We start from the raw sequence: 20506 nt of genomic DNA on the forward strand, positions 1-20506 counted from the left end.
ACTACTCATTTAAACTGGTGTAAGGGAGCGGGGAAAGAAAAACAATCTCACCCACAACTCAAAACAGCCACCCACTCAGAAAACTGCTCAGGCATGGAGTCTGCATCTCAAGAGATTTGTACTATATACGCTCCCCCCACACACATCTCAACAGTGATCACCATATTTTCCTTTCATCTGTTTATTTCAGCTTTTATTTCAGCATTTCAGGCCATTTTATACTACACAAAACACTTAGAAGGACACACTCAATTTCCCAGGTAGGTAAAACTTCTGTTCCCTGATAAATGCAAATCTAAATCCCTTGCTCAGTTCAGTAGTTTCCGCGCAGAGAGCTGGCACATCCACTTTGTGGTTCAGGGTGGCTTTCAGGAGCCATGGCACCGTGGGTCTCAGATGCTTCACTAGCATTTCCAAGTCCTCAGTTTCAGGCTGTGGTGAATAAACTCACACAAGCAGCTCCAGAGAGGCAGGCAGGCAGCCGGGAGCGGAGATAATTCAAAGTGTCAGATTGCCCAGGCTTCTGCTCCAGCTTAATCCTAAAAGACAATGTAGCAAAATACAAGGGAGGCAGGATACAGAAAGTGAGCTCCCAGTGCCCCTCTGGTACAGGTTCATGCACTGACTCAGTGTGGTGACTACGCAAGGCTGACTGCTGGAAGCCTGACACCCACGCAGAAAGTGCCAAGTGCTAAAAAAAAACCCACAGTTCCAGTTCCTCTCAGAACCCCGCAGGGTGGTTTTACACCACAGGGACCCGCAGCCATATGGAGGTACGAGCATCTCTGGAGAGAACAAGCAGAAGCCAGGCTCCCTCAGAGAAGTCACCCAAAGGCTGAATAAAAGTGGCTAGAGCCAAGCCCCAGACTGCTCCAAGGCTTGTGGCTAAACCAAAGCTGCAGCTGGAAGGATGGACCGCAGCACCAGTGCGCTTGCAAATAAGCCCCAGATTTTATTCATCCAGATCAGATACCAAGAGAAGCAAAGTTCCAGCAGGGTGGGCCCCAGGGCAGCCTCACAGGCTTGCTGGAAATCTGGCCATCTGCTGCATTCAAAGGTGGAGGGGTCTGAACTGATCCTTGCACAGATTCCTATCAGGTTCCTTTTGCCTAGAAAGGTGGCTGCTAGGCTGTGAGGACTCCTGACTGCCACCAGCACTGCCAGTCTGCTCTGCAAGAACAACCTTCCTCCACCTAACCAACCCAGGATGCTCTGCTTAGTTTCAAAATGCCTTTTCTTTGCTCCACCAGCTCCTCATGGCCACTGTCTCCTCTCCCCCCTCACTTCCCACGTTTAAGTTCTCCAAGTTTATTAGTCAGCTCTGGAGAACACAGAGTAGCAAAGCTGGCCCCAGATCAGTCAAACCTTTACATCCATCTACAAGAGAGTCACAAATCAGTAAAGTTGCAGCACTAACAATACATGCCCCCCCTTCCTGTCACAGCCTTGAGCTGGCACGTTGCCCTCAGAGCAACTACAGATTTAAAACAGTGGTATAACAGGGTAAGAATATGCCTATCTGGCCCCAGAGGCCAGGTAACAGGAGGCAGAGCTCCCCACAGCAACCTGGAGCAAACCGCTTTGTGGCACCTGTGCTCACAGCTCATATGCATTGCAAAGCACAAGGAAGAAGCAGGCTGGCGGCCTTTTAAATGCCTCCTCTCCGAGAGCATAAAACGAGCTCCAAGTCAGTCAGAAGTAAAATTTTTGCTTTGGGAGTTAAATCACCTTTAGGTGATATTGTATACCCAGAGCTTCTTCAAACAACAACAACAAAAAACAAACCAACAAAGAAAAAGAAAAGACAATTAAAATCGGGACCTATGTGGCCGGAGCTGATGCTCTGCATAAAGCCAACTGCCTGGAGTACCAGGTAACTGAGCACTATAACAGGAGCCGGAGGCAAACCTGCCTGTTCCACCTCGTGTCAGGGATGCACAGAATGCAGGCAGGGCTCTGCAGCCCTGGCCAAAGACCCACTCCCTCCAGCGCTGCAAATAAGGTCAGGAGAGCCCAGCCTCTTCCCAACACCAACTTCCTTCGGAAACCTGGCGCCGACCGAACTGCCTGCAGGAGAGCACAGCCTGCGAACAGCAGCACTGCGTGCCACCACGACAGCCAACACCCTGGCGGCCTGGAAACTTCCCAGGTCTTTTCCCTGCCGTCCTCCACCACTTCGCCCCAAAGCCTCCAAGAGGCACTGGTGAATTTAGGACATAAATCCTCCCTGTCCCACCAGCCAGCACCCCAACAATAGAAGTAACTCCAGAATGGAGGGGGGAAAAATTTTCTTCCCACCAGGATCCCACAAGCAGTATTTGCCATGCCCATAACACACAAATGATAAGCTCAGGTGCTTCTGCAGTGCAAAGCCATTCTGTCATGCAGAGGGGGAGCAGCTTTCCATCCACAACAGGGAAGGCTGCCTCGAGCCAGGTTAGCACTTCCCCAGCCCACGCAGGTCAATGGTGACAGTCTCTCCGCAAGGAACATTCCCAGCTGGGTCACACTCCAGCTTCTTGTCCTGTCTGGCTGTAAACAGACAGAGCTATACACACTGTGTCTTTTGGACTGCTTTCTGCAGAAGAAAAAAGGAAAATCCACCTCTCACTGTTTCCCGTTTGCATAAACTTCCTTCTTTCCTCTTGTCCCATCACTTCTCAGGTCAGCCTTGTCAGTATCTGCCTGTCTCTCAGTGTTTTCAAACATTTGCTTATTTATGTCCTCTTCCACTTCATCATCACTTACCGAACACCACATATTGAGCCCACAAAACATTTCCTCTTAAGCTGATTCCTCCAGCCACCAAGCCCTGGTTCAGCAGAAGGGCTGGGAAAAGAATGAACTATATCCATACACGCAGAGGAACTCAAAAGTTTTACCCCACACAGCTTTTTACACCTCCTTTGAAAAGGGAAGTGAGGAAGAGTGACTCACTCGCAAACCCACTTCAACTTTCTGTCCTGAACAGCATTCACCGCAGGCAGGGCTGTCAAGGGTACACAGACCAAACCCCCTACCCACCCAGGCTGCAGTCAGAAAGATCCCACTATTTTTATCTGGCTGACTGAGCACTGTGGCAGTGGCACTGCGGTTTGGTGTGCTACTAAAATAATCATCAGCTGAGCTTCTCGAGCCTGACACAAAACCCATGGGCAGGGGCAGAAGAGCTGTGCCAGGCTTCTGAGCAGGCTTTCACCTACACCTTTCTCCCCAGGGAAAGTGACACTTATGGCAAGCTTAATTTACAAGGTGTCCGGGGTTAGAGGGTAGATTTTGTGGGCACCCAGGCCTAACAGGTCTCCTTTGCTCACAACGGCCCTGCTCTGCATCCTTACACATGCAGCATGCTGCTGCTGCTCTCTTTCCAGCCCTACTAAGTCTCTCCCAGCTGCCATACAGTGCCAAGGCCATATGAGCTGTGTGGCGTCTTTTCATGTACCAAGAAAGAAAACAGTGGGAAGGCTCCAATTTCTATTTTTAAAAAGGAAATATAAATGAAGTGTCGAGGGACTTCCATAAGTTCCCAGCATGTGTCCCATGGAAAAGCCAGCACTGTAAGATGAACATGGAGCATCCCTGACACACACCCAGGCCTCCGGGAGACAGCAGCCCTGCTCTCCTGCTGGAATTGCCCAGCAAACGCCCTTTGCTCCCTGCAGTGCATGCTACCAGGCAGCAGAACAGCAAATACCTTTATCTCCTTTTTGGAGACAGGCAAAAGGACAAGCCAGCAGCAAGTGCCACACCAGAAACTGGACCTAAGCTTCTTGAGTTTTAAGGCAGCTTTAGCAACAGACCGGCCTTCCTCAGTCCTTCAGCCTTCAAACCAGCGCTATGCAGAGGAGTGGCAGTGAGTGAGCAGCAAGCCAGCCAGCTGGGGACACTGGGAAGGGGACAAGGAAGCAGGGAGGGAACACGTCCCTTCATCCTATAAATCGCTACATTCCTGTGAACTGGATGACTCCGAGCAAGGAAAAGAAAGCTTATTCCAGCAAAACAGAGAAGTTTCACACAGCCTCAAGGCACATTCCATTTCTTCTTCAAGTGGGATTTTCCCTGTGCCCAGAGAGCACACAACTGCCCTCTCCTGCTTCTTGCAGCAGCCACCTCCAGCTCCTGCCAGGCATGCGCGCACCTTCTGACGCTGCTCATGGCCACAGGAAATTAAAGATTAAACAGAAGCCCGTGGTCACAGCAAACACAATGCCATCTGTAACACACTGCTCAGCTGGGATCGTTCCTCGGAGAGCAGCAATGGATGATGGCTAATGGATGTCCTGGCACCACAAATAGGGGAAACTCCCTCCCTGCATCCCCAGGAATGAGAGCAGAACAGATTGTGTCCCCTCTTATCACTCAAGCTACTTGTCAGTAACTAAGGAAACATCTCTGCAGAAGGCATCAACCTGAGTCTGGAAGCTCCTCTCTGCCAAAGACTGCTTTCGGAGCAATCTTTTTGCCTTGGTACAACCTCCACAGCAGCTCACAGAGGACAAGTGCTAAGGATTTAAGGGATGGGAGGAGGCAGACCTGCTTGCTCAGTTGCATTTTGAAGCCCAGAGCATGAAATATGCTAATTCTGCCCATCTCCTCTGCCAAGCACTGCAGACCCAGAACAACTGAATGCATAATAAAACTTTCACCCAGCTTTAACCAGAAGTTAAATGACTACCACAGCCTCAGCTACTGAATTCATGCATGCTGGAAAAACAGACCTCCTATTACTCAAAAGAGTTGGACATGAACCAGTGACCTAGAAAGAAAAGCCTGCGTTGACATCCCATCACTCTCCACCTCCTTGTTGCCCTTGAGCCATCCAGCTTGCTTGAATTTTTCAGACCCCTTCTCTGGGGAAGTCACAAAGCAGAAGATCATGACACCGCACATCATGCTGCAAGGAAAAATCCCAGCTGGAGCCAAAGGGCACGGGACAGGTGGCTTCACAGTGACCTGACTAACCCTCAGCTGCTCACAAAATTGTTGCCCTGATTATACTAATCCAGTTAAAGGCCAACCCTTCCTTCACATGCGTACAGCTGACAGATCATCCTTCAAAACCAGTCCCCTGGAAAATCCCAAATCAGAATCCCTCCTCATCAGACACTGTGCCAGCCATCAATACTTTCCAAACCCACTTCCACCTTTGACAGACATCAAATTCCTCTTGTCCACTGTGGTGTTGCTGAGCATACACAGGCACCAGAAGCCCTGATATAAACCAATAACATTGCGGGAGCCTGAAACACTGCACCTTAGAGCTGACCCCCCTCCCCAGTCGCTTGGAAAGCCAGCTGTCAGGAGGTTTTATTGCAGGAGTCTCAGCGAAGGTCATGTTAAGCTGCAGAGGTCAGAAGGAAGGTGCTGTGGTTGGAAGGAAGAGAAAGACTGATGCTTACAGCAAACTCCTATTCAATTGATGTTAAGGCAAAAGAGAGCCAGCCAGTCTGCCTGCCCCAGAGAAAGCCTTCCAAAGGTGGACAATAAGGATTCAAGCCCTTCCTGTTCCTCGAGGCTGCAGTTAGAGATGCAACTACCACGTTTGGGAAACTGGCCTCTCTGGCAGCAGACTACAACTAGCAGCATTTGAATGTACAGCCCAGAAGCTTCAGAAAGTCAAATCAGATATTTAATGAAGAGTAGAAACCATAGAGCGAGCATTGTTGTGGTGTCTCTCCAAGCACGGGTGACACAATCAGCCTTTGTCAAGGCTGGAGCTCCAGAGACAGCAGCATGGCAGGGTTGGTTCTAGTGATTGGCACAGACATATAAAAATAAAATTAAATAAAAACACTTAAGCCACTGCAATTTTCCACAGTTCCAAAGAGCCATACACTGCTAGGACAGCGTTCACGGTCCCTCTACTCCCCGCCTCTCCCCACTAAGGACTCAAACTGGCAGGAAAATCAGAAGCCCCTACCTGGGTTTCACCCGCCACTGCTAACAACTAATAGCTTTCAGAGACTGCACTGGACAAGGGACTGAGTCTCAGTCTTGGCAGACGGGCATCGCCTTCACAAAGCTGTAGCCACAGACCTCAGCCTTTTGGCAAAAGCAGCAACAGCAGATGGGACCACAGGTGCATCCTCCAGAGAGGGGCAAGGTGTGCACAGCTCCGAAATACCTCCCAGGAAGGCCCCCGTGCAGCTCTGCCTGCAGGCAGGGATGCCTCCAGGTCCAAGAGGCAGTGCACAGTGCTTTCAGATGGCACCGGAGGCTGCACCGAAGAGCTCATTTAAAACAAGCAGCCAAGGAGAGGGTGTAGCCTTTCCCAATTTTAGCTGCTACTAGCTAAAAATGCATCGGATCAGAAGAAACAATTAGAGATCAAGCAGAGTCCAAGCCAGTTTCTTTTATTTGCTTTATAAGCAATTAATTAAGATAGTATTTTCAGTATGTTTTTGCCCCCAAAAGGCTCACAAATGGGACCTCAGTAAAAAAAAAAAAAAATATCTATACACATAGAGCTGAGCAATCCCCTGGGGTGGGTCAAAAGAGCACACAGCAGAAGCTGCTTTGTGAAAAGAAAACGTCCCAGATACTTAAGACGCAAAAAGAAATACAGGCAAACTCAGCCCACAGATTGCAACTAACACCAAAACCTTCAGCAAATAACTTACAAGAGCTTTACTGACCACAGTGGTCAGAACATCCACTTTTCTGCTCAAGGAAAACCACCTCTGTAACACTAGGCTGCAGCACCAAGGTCTAGTTCATACTGGAAAAAGTGTTTTGAGAGTTCATTTTACACTAGTAACCCCCCTGCCCACAAAATAAGCTGGACCAGCTGAAACAGTATTCGCCAACAAAATGCCATCTATACCAGGCCTCCAACTAGCATACATAATTTTGCAGATAAAAAAAAGAAAGTAAACACAAGAAACAAGGCTTCCTGCAGCACCTAGCTCGTTACCAGATTTTCACTGCCATCGCTGCACAGAAATGATCTCGCTGGTAGAAGAGTTAAGACCACACCAGAAGAGGAGGATGAGGCTGTGTCGCAGCAGTCCCAGCTGCCTGCAGCCAGGGAGAACCTGGACACAACCCTTCCCCATCCCCAAAGACAGCTGGTGAAGAACAAAGTATTCAAAGCAAAACAATGTTCTTCGTTGTTAATGAACGACTAAACTGACCTTTACCCGAAATGAGGAAAGGGAATGTTTTCCCAGAAGGATCCACAATGATTTCTGTATGAGGAACAGTAATTATTTCCCAAGGTATGGAAGGTGATACATACTTTCCTTGGTTGGCATTAACACCCAGCATGAAAAGATCTAAACCAAAGCATAGCTTGGTTTCAACACTTTCCACAATAAAAGACAAATGATGCCACTAAACTAAAAGTGTGAAACATGCCTGAGGCTTTGCAGAACATGGCTCAGGCCTCATCTACTTTGCATGTTGGAGCTGCTCTGGGATGCTACTTTAATCCAGCCGCTATCAGGTAACAACAGATCTTCGCACCAGGACACTCATGAAACTTAATCCATGCTAACCACAGGTGCAAGTTAACCAAGGACTGGTTGAGCTACGCTGCAACTCTGTAAACATACTTTCATTCAGCATGAAAGTAACCTCAACTCACTCCAGGTAGATCACTTCAAAAATGAATCAAGCGAAATCAAATCAAGGCTACTCAAATTCTGAATAAGAGAGTCTACACAGGGATTTAATTCACTTTAATCAATCCACTGGAAAGGTTAATCGGGTTAAGTTTCTTGAGTAGCCACGTGTGGACAGACTCTAAGGATGAGATATTGGCCACACTAAAATGACCAATAAGAATTCTTAACAGGAGCAACATTAACCCCTAAAACTTCAGGCACATGGATATTACTTTTCGTCCAGTAGCAATAAGAAGTGAAGCATTAAAGGATGACAAGAGGTCAATCAGAACCTCCAGCGCCCTGCACAGACATACACCTTCTACTCTTGAGTAGCTGAATCGTCAGATTCACACTTGCTATTTTGTAAAAAACGAAATTTTGAAAAAGAAGAAGTGGCCAGCAGCAAGGAAAACAAGTTTAAGGAATTTTGGTTGTATTTAGACAGGCGTGCAGTGCTCTGTGAATACAATGTAAATTCAAAATAACTTGATTTGGACACAGCTTCCACAGTTCTGTATTGCTGTCAGAACAACTCCAGCTTGTACAAAGCTTTTTAGAACAGAAACAGCTCCCGGGCGCCTTTGTTGGGCTCAAAGGCACAGACAAGTGAAGCGGGCGCCCAGCTCACAGGCTAGCCTGGACCGGGCGCGGGGCCTGGGGCTGCCGCTGCCGGACCCCAGAAAGTGGGGGGCGCCTACAGCCCCCCCTTCCCCTGCGCTCCTGGGGTGCACTGGGATTTCGCAGGGTGAAGGAGGCTGCTTGGTGCTCTAAAGCTCCATGCAGAGCTTTCGCAAAAACCCCGCAGCCTCAAGGATTTTTAACCAGGACCCCAACATCGCCCGTCCCCCTCAGATCACCCCACACACGGGTATTCACAGTTCCGATCCCACTTCCCAGCGCCCCGAGCGGAGCCTCCAAACCCAACCGAGCCGTAACCGCCAGGCACACGTCTCTGCGTGCCGATCCCCCGGGGGCTCCCGCCTGTCTCACAGCCCGGCTCCCCCCCGCGCCCGCAGCCCTGCCCCGGCCCCGCCGCCCGGGCGCGGCGGGGGAAGCGCGGCAGAAGCGCCGGCGGCGGCCTCGGCCCCGGCGCAGACAAAGGGCTGGCCCCCTCCCCCCGCGCCGCTCCCCGCCTGCTGCCGGGGCGAAGCGGCACCCCCCGCCCGGCCGCCAGCCCCGGGGCGTGCAGCCCAGAGCCGGCCGGTCGCGGCTCCCCGCCAGGCCAACGCCGCTCCGGCCCCGCCGGCCTCCGCCCGCCCGGCCGCTGAGGACACCGCGGGGGAAGCGGGACGGGCTCCCCCCGGGCCCCGCGCTGCCCGCCACACACTCCCTGCCGCGGCCGGGGCACCGAGCCCCTCCCCCGCCGGGAACCGGCTCCGCGGGGAAGAGCCGCCAACCACCCCGGCGGGTGGAAAATTTTAAAATAATTATTTTTGTTGTTGTTGTTTTTAACAATAAGTTCCTCCCCTGCCTTCCCCAACTCGCCCCAAGCAGCCCCGTCCCGTCCCGCCCCCCCCGCGCCGGGCCGCGCTCCGCGCCCCCCGCCCCAGCCGCTCCGCTCCTCCCGGGGTGACCCCCACCTTCCTTCACTCCGGGCAGCTTGGAGTGGTCGATGCCGATGCCGGCCATGGCGGGGTGGGCCCGCCGGCCCGCGGCCGGGAGGGGTCGGCCCGCGCCCCCCGGTGAGGGCAGAGCCGCGGCGGTGCCGCCCGCGCCCCGCGCTACAAAGTTGCCAGCGGATGGAGCCGGAGCGCCCGGCCGTACGGCGCGGGAGAGGGGACAGAAAGCGCCGGGCGGGGCGGGGCTGCCGCTCGCCGCCCCTCGGCCCCCCCGCAGGTGGGCGGTGGCGGCCCCGGCTGCTCCCCCTCCGCTCCTCCGGCCGCGCCGGGGCGGCCGCTCCGCGGGACGGGCGGCCTGCGAGCGCCGTTATCGATACTGTATTGGTATTTGGCAGGGGCGCGGGTGGGATGGAGGGGTCCCCTGCCACCGCCGGGGCGGCGTTCCAAGCCGCTCGGACAGCTGGGGTGCCCCGGCGCTTTCCCGTGCCGGGCCCGGTGCCTCAGCCCCTCCTTCCCCATCCCAAAGCCATCCCACCCCAGTGCTGGCCTGTGTCCCGCCGAGCTGGGAAGCGAAAACGTGCCCAGGTCGAGCCCCAAAGGCGGGTGCCGCAGCCCCGGCACGGCTGGTCCCGCAGGGAGGGGGGCGAGGGGCTGACCTGCCGGGACGGGCGCACCCCGAGGGCACTGCGGGCCCAGGACCCCCGGCCGAGGGGCTCCTCGAGGGGCCCTTGAACCCCACCAGCGCTCTGCCCCGTACCAGCCTCCAGCAGGGCCGGTGGCACTCGCGGCTGCCACGCACCGTTGCTTGCCAGCAGCAAACAGCATGAGATGATGTCCTCTGGGCAAAGAGGGAGGAGGTAAGAGGAAGAGGATTTAGGGGTGTCTAAGCCTCTCCGGGCTGTGCTCAGCACAACTACTCACTCATGTCAACTGTTCAGTGTTTGGATCATACATAAGGGTGTATCTCAGGAGTACACGAGCAGCAGATTAAGTCAGTACTGCCACATTTGAAATGAGTGGCCTCCAGCTTCTATTCTAATGTCCTATGGCCCCTGTGCCACTGGCAAGTAAGAGGATGCAGGGGTGAGAGGGAGACTGAGCCCATCTCCTGCTCCCCATCTCCGACAGCCTCCAGGAGCTCTGTGCCCTGGGCAACTGGGGCAGGACCTGAGAGGGAGAAGTAGTGGGATGTCAGACCTCAGAAAAAATGGCAAAAGGCATAATATTTCAATTTATTAAAAAGTAAAACCATTAAAGAAACTGAAAAAAAAAAAAAGTGTTGATTTTCAAAGGGTTAGCCTTGTGCTACTCCAGAGTTTTTCAAGTCTGTTTTCTGAAACTCAGGAACGCTGTCCTTAGTTCCACCTCTTTCAAACGGTGCTTCATCATCCACAAAGCAGATATGCATAGACTGTCTTTAATCTGACTGCCTTTACCATTCCTTCAATCGCTTAGCCTTCTCCACAGGAAAAATCACTAAATTGTCTATATTTGTGATTCCTTCTCATACCTAGCACACCTCTGCTATGTGCTGGCATATGCTGAGAGCTGGTAAGTCTTCCACCTAGGAGGCTGTTGTATTAATTTACTGGGAGGTGAGTGACACGCAGGATGACACCCTCTTCCCAGGAACTCCATATGATCATACAGTTTGGGATTAGTCACAGGGTCTTGTTCCTCCAAGGGGCAGCTCACACCAATTGTCTCGTCACAGTCCCAGTTCTGCCCAGCTCCCCCCGTAATCCCCCTGCCATTCATACAAGCCATACAACTGGGCTGCTTGCAAATACCCCCTGTGGTTACAACAGCCCCATGCTAATGGAGGGTCTACAAATCCATTTCTAGATTCTCCTAAATTTGAGATTTTCTGAACTCAGTATATTCCTCTGGACATCCTTCACCTTTTACCAATCAAGCTTTTTGATCACTGAGTAAGCATTTATTATTGGACAAAAGGGAGGACAAAAGAAGGGGGTAAGCAACCAGGAACATACAGGAGAAGTGGCACAGAACATACTCATTTGACAGAGGTCACAGCTTTCCAAAACTGAAGTATGGTTTTCTCCTGCCCTTCTGTCAGCATAAGGCATTCAATACAAAGCAGCAGAAGCTGAAAGCCTGAAGCATTCACATTTACGCAACAGCTTTAATGCAACAGAGCCCCCTTTATGACCCTACATTTATGAATACGACTTGTAAGCTGTCCATCCCAGTGATTCTGTGTTTTACTCCATCCCCACAGCTCTTCGCTCTAGTCTTCAGTAATGAATTTGTATCACACTGTCTGGCCAGGGCCAACCCCAGCAATATGCATTAGTCATAATCTGCACTGCACTCAAGAGATACCGTGTTGGACTGATGTGGCTTTGGCAGCTGTTAAGAGCGCTGTGCTCCTGGCTATGTGTAGCTTCACTAAAGCAAGATCTGGTACCTGATGCTCAGGGTCCCAGCAGAGTAGTTCCTGAGGTTCCTGGGTTCAAGTTTCTACTACACAGACTATGTGGCTCCCTCAATCATGCAAATGCATTTGTTCTTGCAAGATCTGCTGAAGCTCAGTGATAGCAGTGGGATGGTGGTCTCTGCTAGGACCCAAGGAAACTACAGGGAGACTACATAAGGGACATTATATTCTTGGTGCTGGAAATAAAGAGATCTCTAGCTGTCAGAGCACAGAAAGGCTGGAACAGGCTCCCGGGAAGGGTAATGCAAGCAAACCCAGTGAACAGCATTTGTCAACACTGTTCCCTAAGGCAAGGTCCTACACACAAAAGTATTTCCTTTGTGTTCCTGATGTTGGACTTCCCTCTCAGCTTGATTTTTGAGATTAAGTCAGATGAAAACAGAGATTGGAAGATGGCATGAACCACTTGAAGATTATAGAATGCTTCAAAGACCAAAAATGACCACAGCAGGACAGGGGATGAGAAGGAAATAAACAGGATCCAGGCAGTTACTGATTTAATGCCAACGCTGCAGCAGCGTCACATCTTATGGTCTCAAAGGGCTCCTTATTGTCATAGACCTCAAATCACCCTCCCACCTCTCACTTATGTCTAAAAGCTGGTGCTTCTGGACAAAGGGCATGGAAGGTGTTTGCCTGTCTTGCTAGACTGACATCAGCTTTTCCCGTGCAAATTCTACAGCATCTAACTTCACAAATGGTATGTGTTGCAGTGGCTGATGAATCTCAATAAAGCTGGGAAGACTAACCACTGGGAAGCTGATGAAGAATTTGAGCTGAAGTATACAACCCACACCTTTACTTTTCTTTCATGGACTAATGTTAGTCAGGGAGGAATTTGCAGGGCTGTAGTCCAACCCCCTGCTCAAAGCTGGACAGGCTTCAAAATCTGATGAAGTTGCTCAGTGCCTTGCCCAGGTGAGTTTTGAAAATCTTGAAGGCTAGAGATCACAGCACCTCCCTGAGCTCTTGTTCCGTTCTTTGCTCATTATGATTTTTCATCTTATATCCAGATGGACTTCTTGCTGCAACCTGTGACCCTGGACACGTCCTTGCATCCTGCACCTTGTTTGGCTCTGTGCTCTCCAGCAGATACTCTCCACAGCAGACCCCACGTACCAGGCACACCATGATCGGTGAGGGGTGTTCTCCAGCAGACAGCTGTAGGCAGGGGCTCAGAGATGGCACCACAGCTGGGACTGTGCCACCACACAAGTGTTAAACCCCAGGACTGGGCATTTTACCTACTTGCACCCAGACATTTGATGCTGCCCCCAGAAACATGGCACTCCTGGAGGGTACCCAGATTGTCACGCTGCTGCACCACACACCACTTTCCCTGTTCTCACAGCACTGAAAACACTTCTGTAAAGATGTGCAAAGCAGAGGCTGGAACTCTTAAAACAAATTAACACAACACGATCTGGACTGGCCTTCAGAAAAAACACAGTAAGCTTTTAGGTGCAGGAGCTGCCAGGCAGAGCACTGGGACCAGAAGTTAGGAGTCCCTTATGCCTCTAAGCTTTCTGCAGGCAGGGAGAGACAATTTTGTATTTGCTTCTTAAATAAACTGGGCACCTCTCCAAGTCTCCTGCTGTCATTTTAGGTCAACAGGATAACAACAACTGTGAAATAAATTAGGCTTCATCAAGATGTTCACTTTCAACAGAACAGTCTTTGTTAAAGTTTCCTTAATGATGGCAAGGCTAACTTCCAACTGATGAGGCTGCTGTGGGAAGACACAGAGCATAATGATCCTACAGGCAGGAACGTGTGCTTCAGTTAATGGTCAGTGTAAAGGGATGGGGGGGGGGGGGGGGGGGGGAAATGGTTCTAAGTGACTCATGATACCAGGTGCTGCGCAAACTCATGTCCAAAACCTGTGGGTCAGTGGTGACTGATGCCAGGGGAGTGACCTTCCTTCTCACCTGAGCTGGGGACATGCACTTTTGGTTTTCTTCCCAAATTCAAATTCCTAGTATAAAAACCAACACAGGGCTCCTTTCTATTTCCAGGAAGCCTAAAGGATGAGAGTCTCCTGTTTTCTCCCTACAATAAATAAAAATCAAAGTTTGGGGTCTCAGGTAGTATCTGCCCCTAACCCCATGGGATGCTGCAGGGTATCCCAGGGGACAGGTGATGTAGGGATGCAGGGAAAAAACTTGCAGTAAAACAACCCAACAAACAACAGTTCAGTCATTAACCTCCCTACATTTCTAAGCTAAGACACTCGAAAAGAGATTTGAAGTCCTGTGCCAGAAGGGGCCATTGAGAGGAAGCAAACATTACAGCATTGGCAAAGAGCACCAAGAAGCAGGTGTGCAATTTCCGTAGGTAGCTGAATGGCGCCTGTGGAAATTCAGACTCCCTGAAGAACAAGGAGAGCAGGAGCCTGCAAGGATTAAGGTATTACAAAGCACACCAGGGGTAATGAATGGGGTGACTGCAAATAATGAACAAAGAGGAGAATAAACTTGTGCTTACATGTAACATAATGAGGGGCGCTCAGAAAATCATGAGCCATGCATTTACAGAACAAGGGTTTTCGTTGACTTTCAAGTTGGAGAGAGAACCTATGCAGTCTGAAGTCAGGTATGATGCTGCTCACAGCTCAGTTACATGCACAGATCAGATACTTGTATAGGCTACCCTGGAAACGGCAAAGTGCAAAATAGCTCTGCATCTCTGCCCACAATTTTACATATACATTTGCAAGGGTTGTAGTTTTTGTGATTTCCCCCCCAAGTGAAACAGTGTTAAGTTTCACATCAGCAAAAGACACCAAATGCCTTCCAAAAAATCTCCTTTACCAATGAAAGTGAGAAGTAATACTAGAAGTGGTGCATTTGCTACTTTTTTCTTCCCTCGTCCACCGTGCATCTTTCCTTAGTCTTGTAAGTCAGAAGAACAGAGCTCACCAGAACAAAATGTTGTTCACCTAGCGCTCTGCAAGGAGCTGCCTGCAAGCCCACACAATGGAGGCATAAGAAGCCTAACAAATGTGAAGCACCTTGGCTAGTTCTTGCTATTTGCAGTTGCTACTGCCTGGATGAAACTTCAACACATTTTTGGAGGGAGTTTGGTGGGGGCTGAAGTAAGTGCAGTTCTTACCTAGCAGGGAGTTTCCTATATTCTGCTCCGAAAAATTTCTAGATCTACCTAAAAATCACCTCGTTTGATTTCCACCTGCTCATAATTTTCTGTATTTTAAAAATAACTAACTAAAAAAATTATGTGTTATCACCTCTGCCACCCTTGTTTCCTAGGCTGCAGGGTGGAAAGCAGGCCAAAAGGTAAGGGATTAATATGTCCTACAGTCTCAGCTGGATCCCTCATTTCAACTCATGATTTTTATATGCAAGTTTACATCCACAAAGCATTGGTGTTGGCTCACCAAAAAAACTATTTTGCATGTGCAGCATGCTATTACAGAGTCTCAGCAGCCCTGGATGCAAAAGAAAATCTAGGTAAGACGACAAGCTCTCTGAAATGCAAGAATTATGGTTGTCTGTGCAGGTTTCCTTAGAACAGAATAGACCTGTATACCTTCTAAGCCCTCCCCTGAGTGACCTGTAGTGACAGTTTTCTAAAAGATGGGTAACATTTCTCAATAAACCAAAAGACCAGGTGATGGGAACTGAGAGGATGAAGAGCATGAAAGGGGAAGAACAGTGTGAAAGTTGGTACTGTTAGCAAACAGGGTTGACCTCCACAACTCTAAAAGTGCCTCACCCAGCATTTTTAGCAGGAAATCACCCAGCCTCATCTATACAGCCATATTACACAAAGTAGTACATGTAGAAGCTACATTCAATTCAGACTTACTGAGGGTGGCTGACTGGAGTAGAATGAAGTGTGCAAAATTCAGGGGAAACATTCAGAGGCAGATGGATGCACACATTCATTCACATGTTGGTTGCTGACCACACCAAAGGATCCTTGCAGAGGTCCTCGATACAGGCACCACTGAGCCTCTTCAGTCCAACATCTGCAACAAGAAAAATCAAGAGGCAGCTCATTCTGCTGTGGTCACACTGGGAGCTGCCAAGTCCACATCAGCCTGTACAGCAGCCAGTAAATTTTACCAGCTGGTGGCTGCAGTGTGGTCTGGAGGACACAGTGCCTCACCACCAGCACCCTTGGAACTGCTGAGGAACCAGGGCTTTCCAAATATGTAACTCCATGCAGGCAGGCAGTGCCCTGTGTGCTATAGCTCTGCAGAAGCTGTGCCAGAACCAGCCCAGCTACCCTGGCAATTTCACCCAGAAGCCAAGCTAATTAGCGTATCCCGAGTGCCACACTAATATACACGTGTGTCTTTTTGGCAGCCAAGCTAAGGTCTCCACCTCACTGGGGGGGTGCATCAGCTCCCTGGGGACAAGGTCAGGCAGCCCAGCACAGCCCGCTGCTACTCAGCAGAGATAACACATCTCATCCTTGGTTCCTCTTATTTTCCCTCCTCTGTTCAGAGAGTGGCAAGCTCCATCAGAAAATATAGAAGCTGCTACCACTTTTGGTTCTCCTGGCTTTTTGTGCTCACAGGATAGGTGAGAATGACCAATGACTTCCGTCTTCGAGAAAGAATGAGCTGAGGTCTGCCACTACTGGTGGGGTGATGGGCTTGGAGGCCAAGTCCCAGCTCTAGAAATTACCTTTTGTTGGTCATGTACTGCTTTATCACCTCAGCTGACATTTCCACAAGCGGCTGTTTCTCTGATGTGCTGTAAATGACAGCGAGGGAAGAGGTTCTCAAAAAAAAACAGGCAGGATCCTGCTCCAAATTGCTCTCAGCCTTTCTAGTTCCACTGCCTTTACTGGGGGACTAGCTTCTCTAGGTGACACTAGTTTTGCAAAGACATGTCACAGCATCACTTACTCATCACTCTGTGTCCTTGCCAAGTTCAGGGGTACTGCTCTCAGTCATCATTCAGGATGGACTCAGAGTTTGCAGAAGGTGAGTCAGAACAGGGAGGGATCAAGCTCAGGGTAAATCCAACAGTTTAACCAGGTTGTTCCAGATTGTGCCTCTTCAGGACACTGCCTGGCACAGGGGTCACATTAGTCCCTACACAGCCACACCAATATTCGTCATTCAAGAGCATCACTGGAAATTACTTTGAGACCAGCAGGTCACAGCACATTTCAAAGCATAAAAGGTTTCTACATTACCTTCATCTCCTCACCAGGCACCTCAGCCAACTAACCCCAGTCAGTAGGGATGGGAGACTGAGTCTGGAGGAGGTGCTCCAGCTCAGAATTAAGAGGCAGAGGCGAGAATGGTACCACAACTGCCTCTGCTCCCTGCTTTCTTATATGGGCTGCCTCCTCCCACATCCAATGCTTTCACATTCCTGCACTACTCTTCCAGCCTCTCACTCCAGGAAGATGCTTTGGAGCTGTTCTCTGAGAAGCTGAATGGTTTTCTGACAGCCCCCAGAGTAGATGTGAAAGCCAGGCAGGCAGCCCAGCTGCACTCCTCATCCTCCACTGCCTTAACCACTAGGACCGCTTTACTACGATGCCCATCTGATGGAAGCTGGTGGTGCTTCCTTCTGCGTGCACTCCCTTGGCTGCCTGCAGTGAGGTGGCAACTTGAGCTGCTTTACACTCTGCCTTGGACCTTTCCCTTTCTCAGAGCAAGGATACAGTTAAACCATAGCATCTAATTTTATGGCAATAACAGGCCAAACTGAGTCCCAAAGACAAGCACGTAGAAGGGGGAACAAATTGCATGAGTCAGACTAAAAGCTTCATAAATATTGACTGTTTTTAACAGTGCCCTAAGGAACTGAGAATCTCATTTTTATAACTATACCTCCCCCCCTCATTATGCAGTCCCTCCTCTCAGGGAGCTGCAAGGGAGGGCTGCTCTCCTGGCTTGTGCACAATATTTTAGTTCCTTTCTGCAGTCAAGCTGCTCTGTCAGGGACTTTGCACTACACATCAGCAGAGTATCCGAGCGCCTTCCAGTGGTGCTTAAAATAATGGGACTGGAATGGGTTTTGTTCTCTCAAGTTCACCACAGGGTAGGAGTGGCACAGGCAGAGGCAAAATTAGATATTAAATGTGTACGGGATCAAGACTGAAGGGGACAGGGTAGTTTTCAGTACCTTCTACTCTGATTCATACCTGGTGAATCATAGTTGGAGACACAGAGGAGCAGATAAATGCAATAGGATGTAGACAGCAGAGACAAACGGTGTCAAGTCTACAATGGTGATACAGACAAGAAAGGCAGACACTATGGAAGAGAGAAAGGATTTGGCCACAGAAGATAGAAACAGTTTGTTTGGCATGTGAATAGGCAGGAGTGAGAAGCACATGGAGGGCTGGGGAGGAACACTGTAAATCACTGCCCAGGGTGAGGAATAAATTACTCCTGCCTTTCCGACACTGCGTATGAAGCACACTTCACTCCTGCATGTGAGGGCAGCTCCCCTTTCTTGCCTGCTAAAAGCTCACCATCTTTCTTCCCCTGCTTTGCTGGGGCTGTCAAGCCTCCACTCTGTCTTTCCCTCTATAAGAGATGTCCCCTCCTCATTTCCAAATGTATTTGTTATTCCCCACCCTCATCTTACTCTTAGAAACACTCTAGGCAAGAAAACAGTAGTCCGTGAGTCTCCGCATATGTGCTGCGCAGTACCTGTCTCTGCCACCTGAGACTACCTGGCTGCAGCCAAGTCCCATCCTTGGTGAGGAGGTTGCAGAACAGTTCATACACCTCTTCTCCCATTCTGAAGTAAAGGCTCTTCCCTGACAGGTCCTCCCACAGCAGGTTGTTCGCTTTGGGACTAAGCATACTATGGTTAAGTGGAGACCATAAGACCACAGCAAAACTCATGGATGTTGTTGAGACTCACCTGAAATACTTGATGTTTTCACGTGTTCTCAGGAAGCTCTGGAAAATAAAAGAATATCCTCTCTCTCTCCAAATCCCAGATGTACAGCATACAAAGTGGTCTGGAAACCTGCCACTCCAAGCTGGCTCTGGAGAGTAGCCCTTTCATGTTCCTCTGCTTTCAGCAGCTACGTATTGCCTCCTGCATCGTACAAGTCACTCAAAACCCACACTGAATTCCCCTTGTCTAAGGCTTCCTCTGAAACTGCAAGGGTTACTGCTTTGGGGTTAAACAAAGGTTAGGTTATTTGGGGACTGCATCTCTTCTGGAGGCAGCCCTAGCTTCATTAGGGCTAACAGAGCTAACTCCTCCTGACAGAGGAGTCTCTGCACAGAAAGAAGCTGAACATTTTGAGGAACATGATGTCCGAGAACAGCAAGGGCCAGCCACTCCCTAGGGAACAGGGAGCCAAGTGCAGCAATGCTGTCAGCAGTTCAGGGATCCATCCCAAGAGGTGCAAGCAAGGCAGACCCAGAGACAGCAGCCTTCTTCAGTCAAGGGTCCCAGTGATCAGGGAAGCCCACAAAGACGAGGCAGATCCAGGATCAAGCTGAAAGTCAATCCACTAGTCAGAATCAGGCCTGATGATAGCAGTCAGGTTCAAACACAGCCCAGTGGCCACCAGACAGGTCCACACTGATAGAACATGTCTGAGGTCAGGCAGGGAAGTCAACCTGTAGGTCTGGGTCTAGATCAGAAGGGGCCATAGGCAGGCAGACACCGCTGAGCTGCAGACCTGCGTTCCTCCAACACAGCTCAGGCAAAACCAGAAAGAGCCCAGGGCTGAGTCTAAATGGGGCTCCTCAGCCTATGGGCAGAAAGGGTGGTGGAGACCCCAGCTGAAGCTGTTTCAGACTGTTAACACCCTCAGGACCCCAACACATGTACTCCTCTCTCTCATACCCAGAACTGGAGCAGCTGAGCTTAATGGCATCTGCTTGGGCCAAGTCTTCTCCATTTCTGCTCTGTGGACTGGTTGACTTTGTCCACCCCTGTCAATTTTCCAGTTTGATTACCTGAAGTCTGCATAGCTTTACAAAAATGGATACTTCTACATGAAGAGGCTTAGACAGACTAGGACCACAGGAGGTAGAGCTCGTATCTTCATGTTCTCACTATCCTTGAGCTCTAGACACAAGTGCTCAGTGGATGACATAGAAGACGTTATCACTGAGTAAAGTAACGGGGAGAATATGGAGAGTATGTTGTTTTCCTATTGAGAATAATATACATATGAACAATAAAATGTAATAGCATTTCCAGCACCTGGACAAACAGGCTAAAAGCAAAGGAATTTCCCAGGTGGGAGTCTTACAGAAGCCCAACACTGCAAATCAGCCATCTCGTAACTGCAATAAATGCATAAAGACCACTAGCCTCTGGCAGCAGCTGTCAGGCATCTATTCACCCACCCATCTGCTGAGAGCATCCACCCCTCACAAGATCCAGTAATCTCCCTTCTAGTACATAAATATAGAATGGCAGTCTGTCACCTTCACCAGGGCCCTCATTTGAAAGGACTGGCACACTATACATGAGTTGCTTTGGGGGCTGAACAGTTGCAGTGACCCAGAATTCCACAGTGAAAGAAGAAATCCCAGGGAATAGCCCATCTTCCTGAAAAAGCCGGCCAACAGCCCGTGGTGCCTTATAGCCAAGGGTAGGAAAAAACAGTCGTGAGATCTGTGGCTTCTGCATAAACTTAGATGAGATGGGGAAACCCACCTTCCATATCAAGGCAAAGCCAATCTCACAGCAGATCTCAAGACAGACTGGTAGGGGTCTGGAAAGTCATTTAATACCAAGTAAAAATGGACCTGACCTTTCTTTAAGAATATAGTTTTGAGTCAGAGCTACTATTGCCCACCCTGGACTCATGTGCAAGGTGGTGCTCATCAGGTTATGGCCTCTGCTTCATGGGGGCTGCTCACCTCTGACCAATTTGAAACAGGCATCTTTAGGGAGACAGAGACGACTGGA

At 49.9% G+C, this 20506-nt stretch overlaps 1 protein-coding gene and 2 long non-coding RNA genes across 4 annotated transcripts in view; 1 reads left to right on the plus strand and 2 right to left on the minus strand.

The window, feature by feature from the left end:
* Window positions 1-9381, minus strand: part of CCDC50 (coiled-coil domain containing 50) — a 45436-nt gene extending 36055 nt beyond the window's left edge. The window contains exon 1 of one of the 2 annotated variants that reach the window (XM_040613922.1): window positions 9188-9381. In XM_040613922.1, coding sequence (XP_040469856.1) covers window positions 9188-9236 — 49 coding nt within the window. In that variant the 5' untranslated portion in view covers window positions 9237-9381. The remainder of the gene's footprint in view (window positions 1-9187) is intronic. The other variant, XM_040613923.1, reaches the window with a different exon arrangement.
* On the minus strand, window positions 166-8581 carry LOC121097148. The gene is made up of 2 exons (XR_005830796.1): window positions 6914-8581; window positions 166-539 (listed from the first exon to the last, which is right to left on the minus strand). It is a non-coding gene; the product is annotated as an uncharacterized LOC121097148 (long non-coding RNA).
* A 105-nt stretch (window positions 9382-9486) lies between the features above and the next one.
* Window positions 9487-13213, plus strand: LOC121096860. Its single transcript, XR_005830707.1, has 3 exons — window positions 9487-10023; window positions 12341-12545; window positions 12641-13213. It is a non-coding gene; the product is annotated as an uncharacterized LOC121096860 (long non-coding RNA).
* Window positions 13214-20506: the final 7293 nt, after the last annotated feature.

The sequence above is a fragment of the Falco naumanni genome, chromosome 13, assembly GCF_017639655.2.
Source record: "Falco naumanni isolate bFalNau1 chromosome 13, bFalNau1.pat, whole genome shotgun sequence".
Taxonomy (NCBI): domain Eukaryota; kingdom Metazoa; phylum Chordata; class Aves; order Falconiformes; family Falconidae; genus Falco; species Falco naumanni.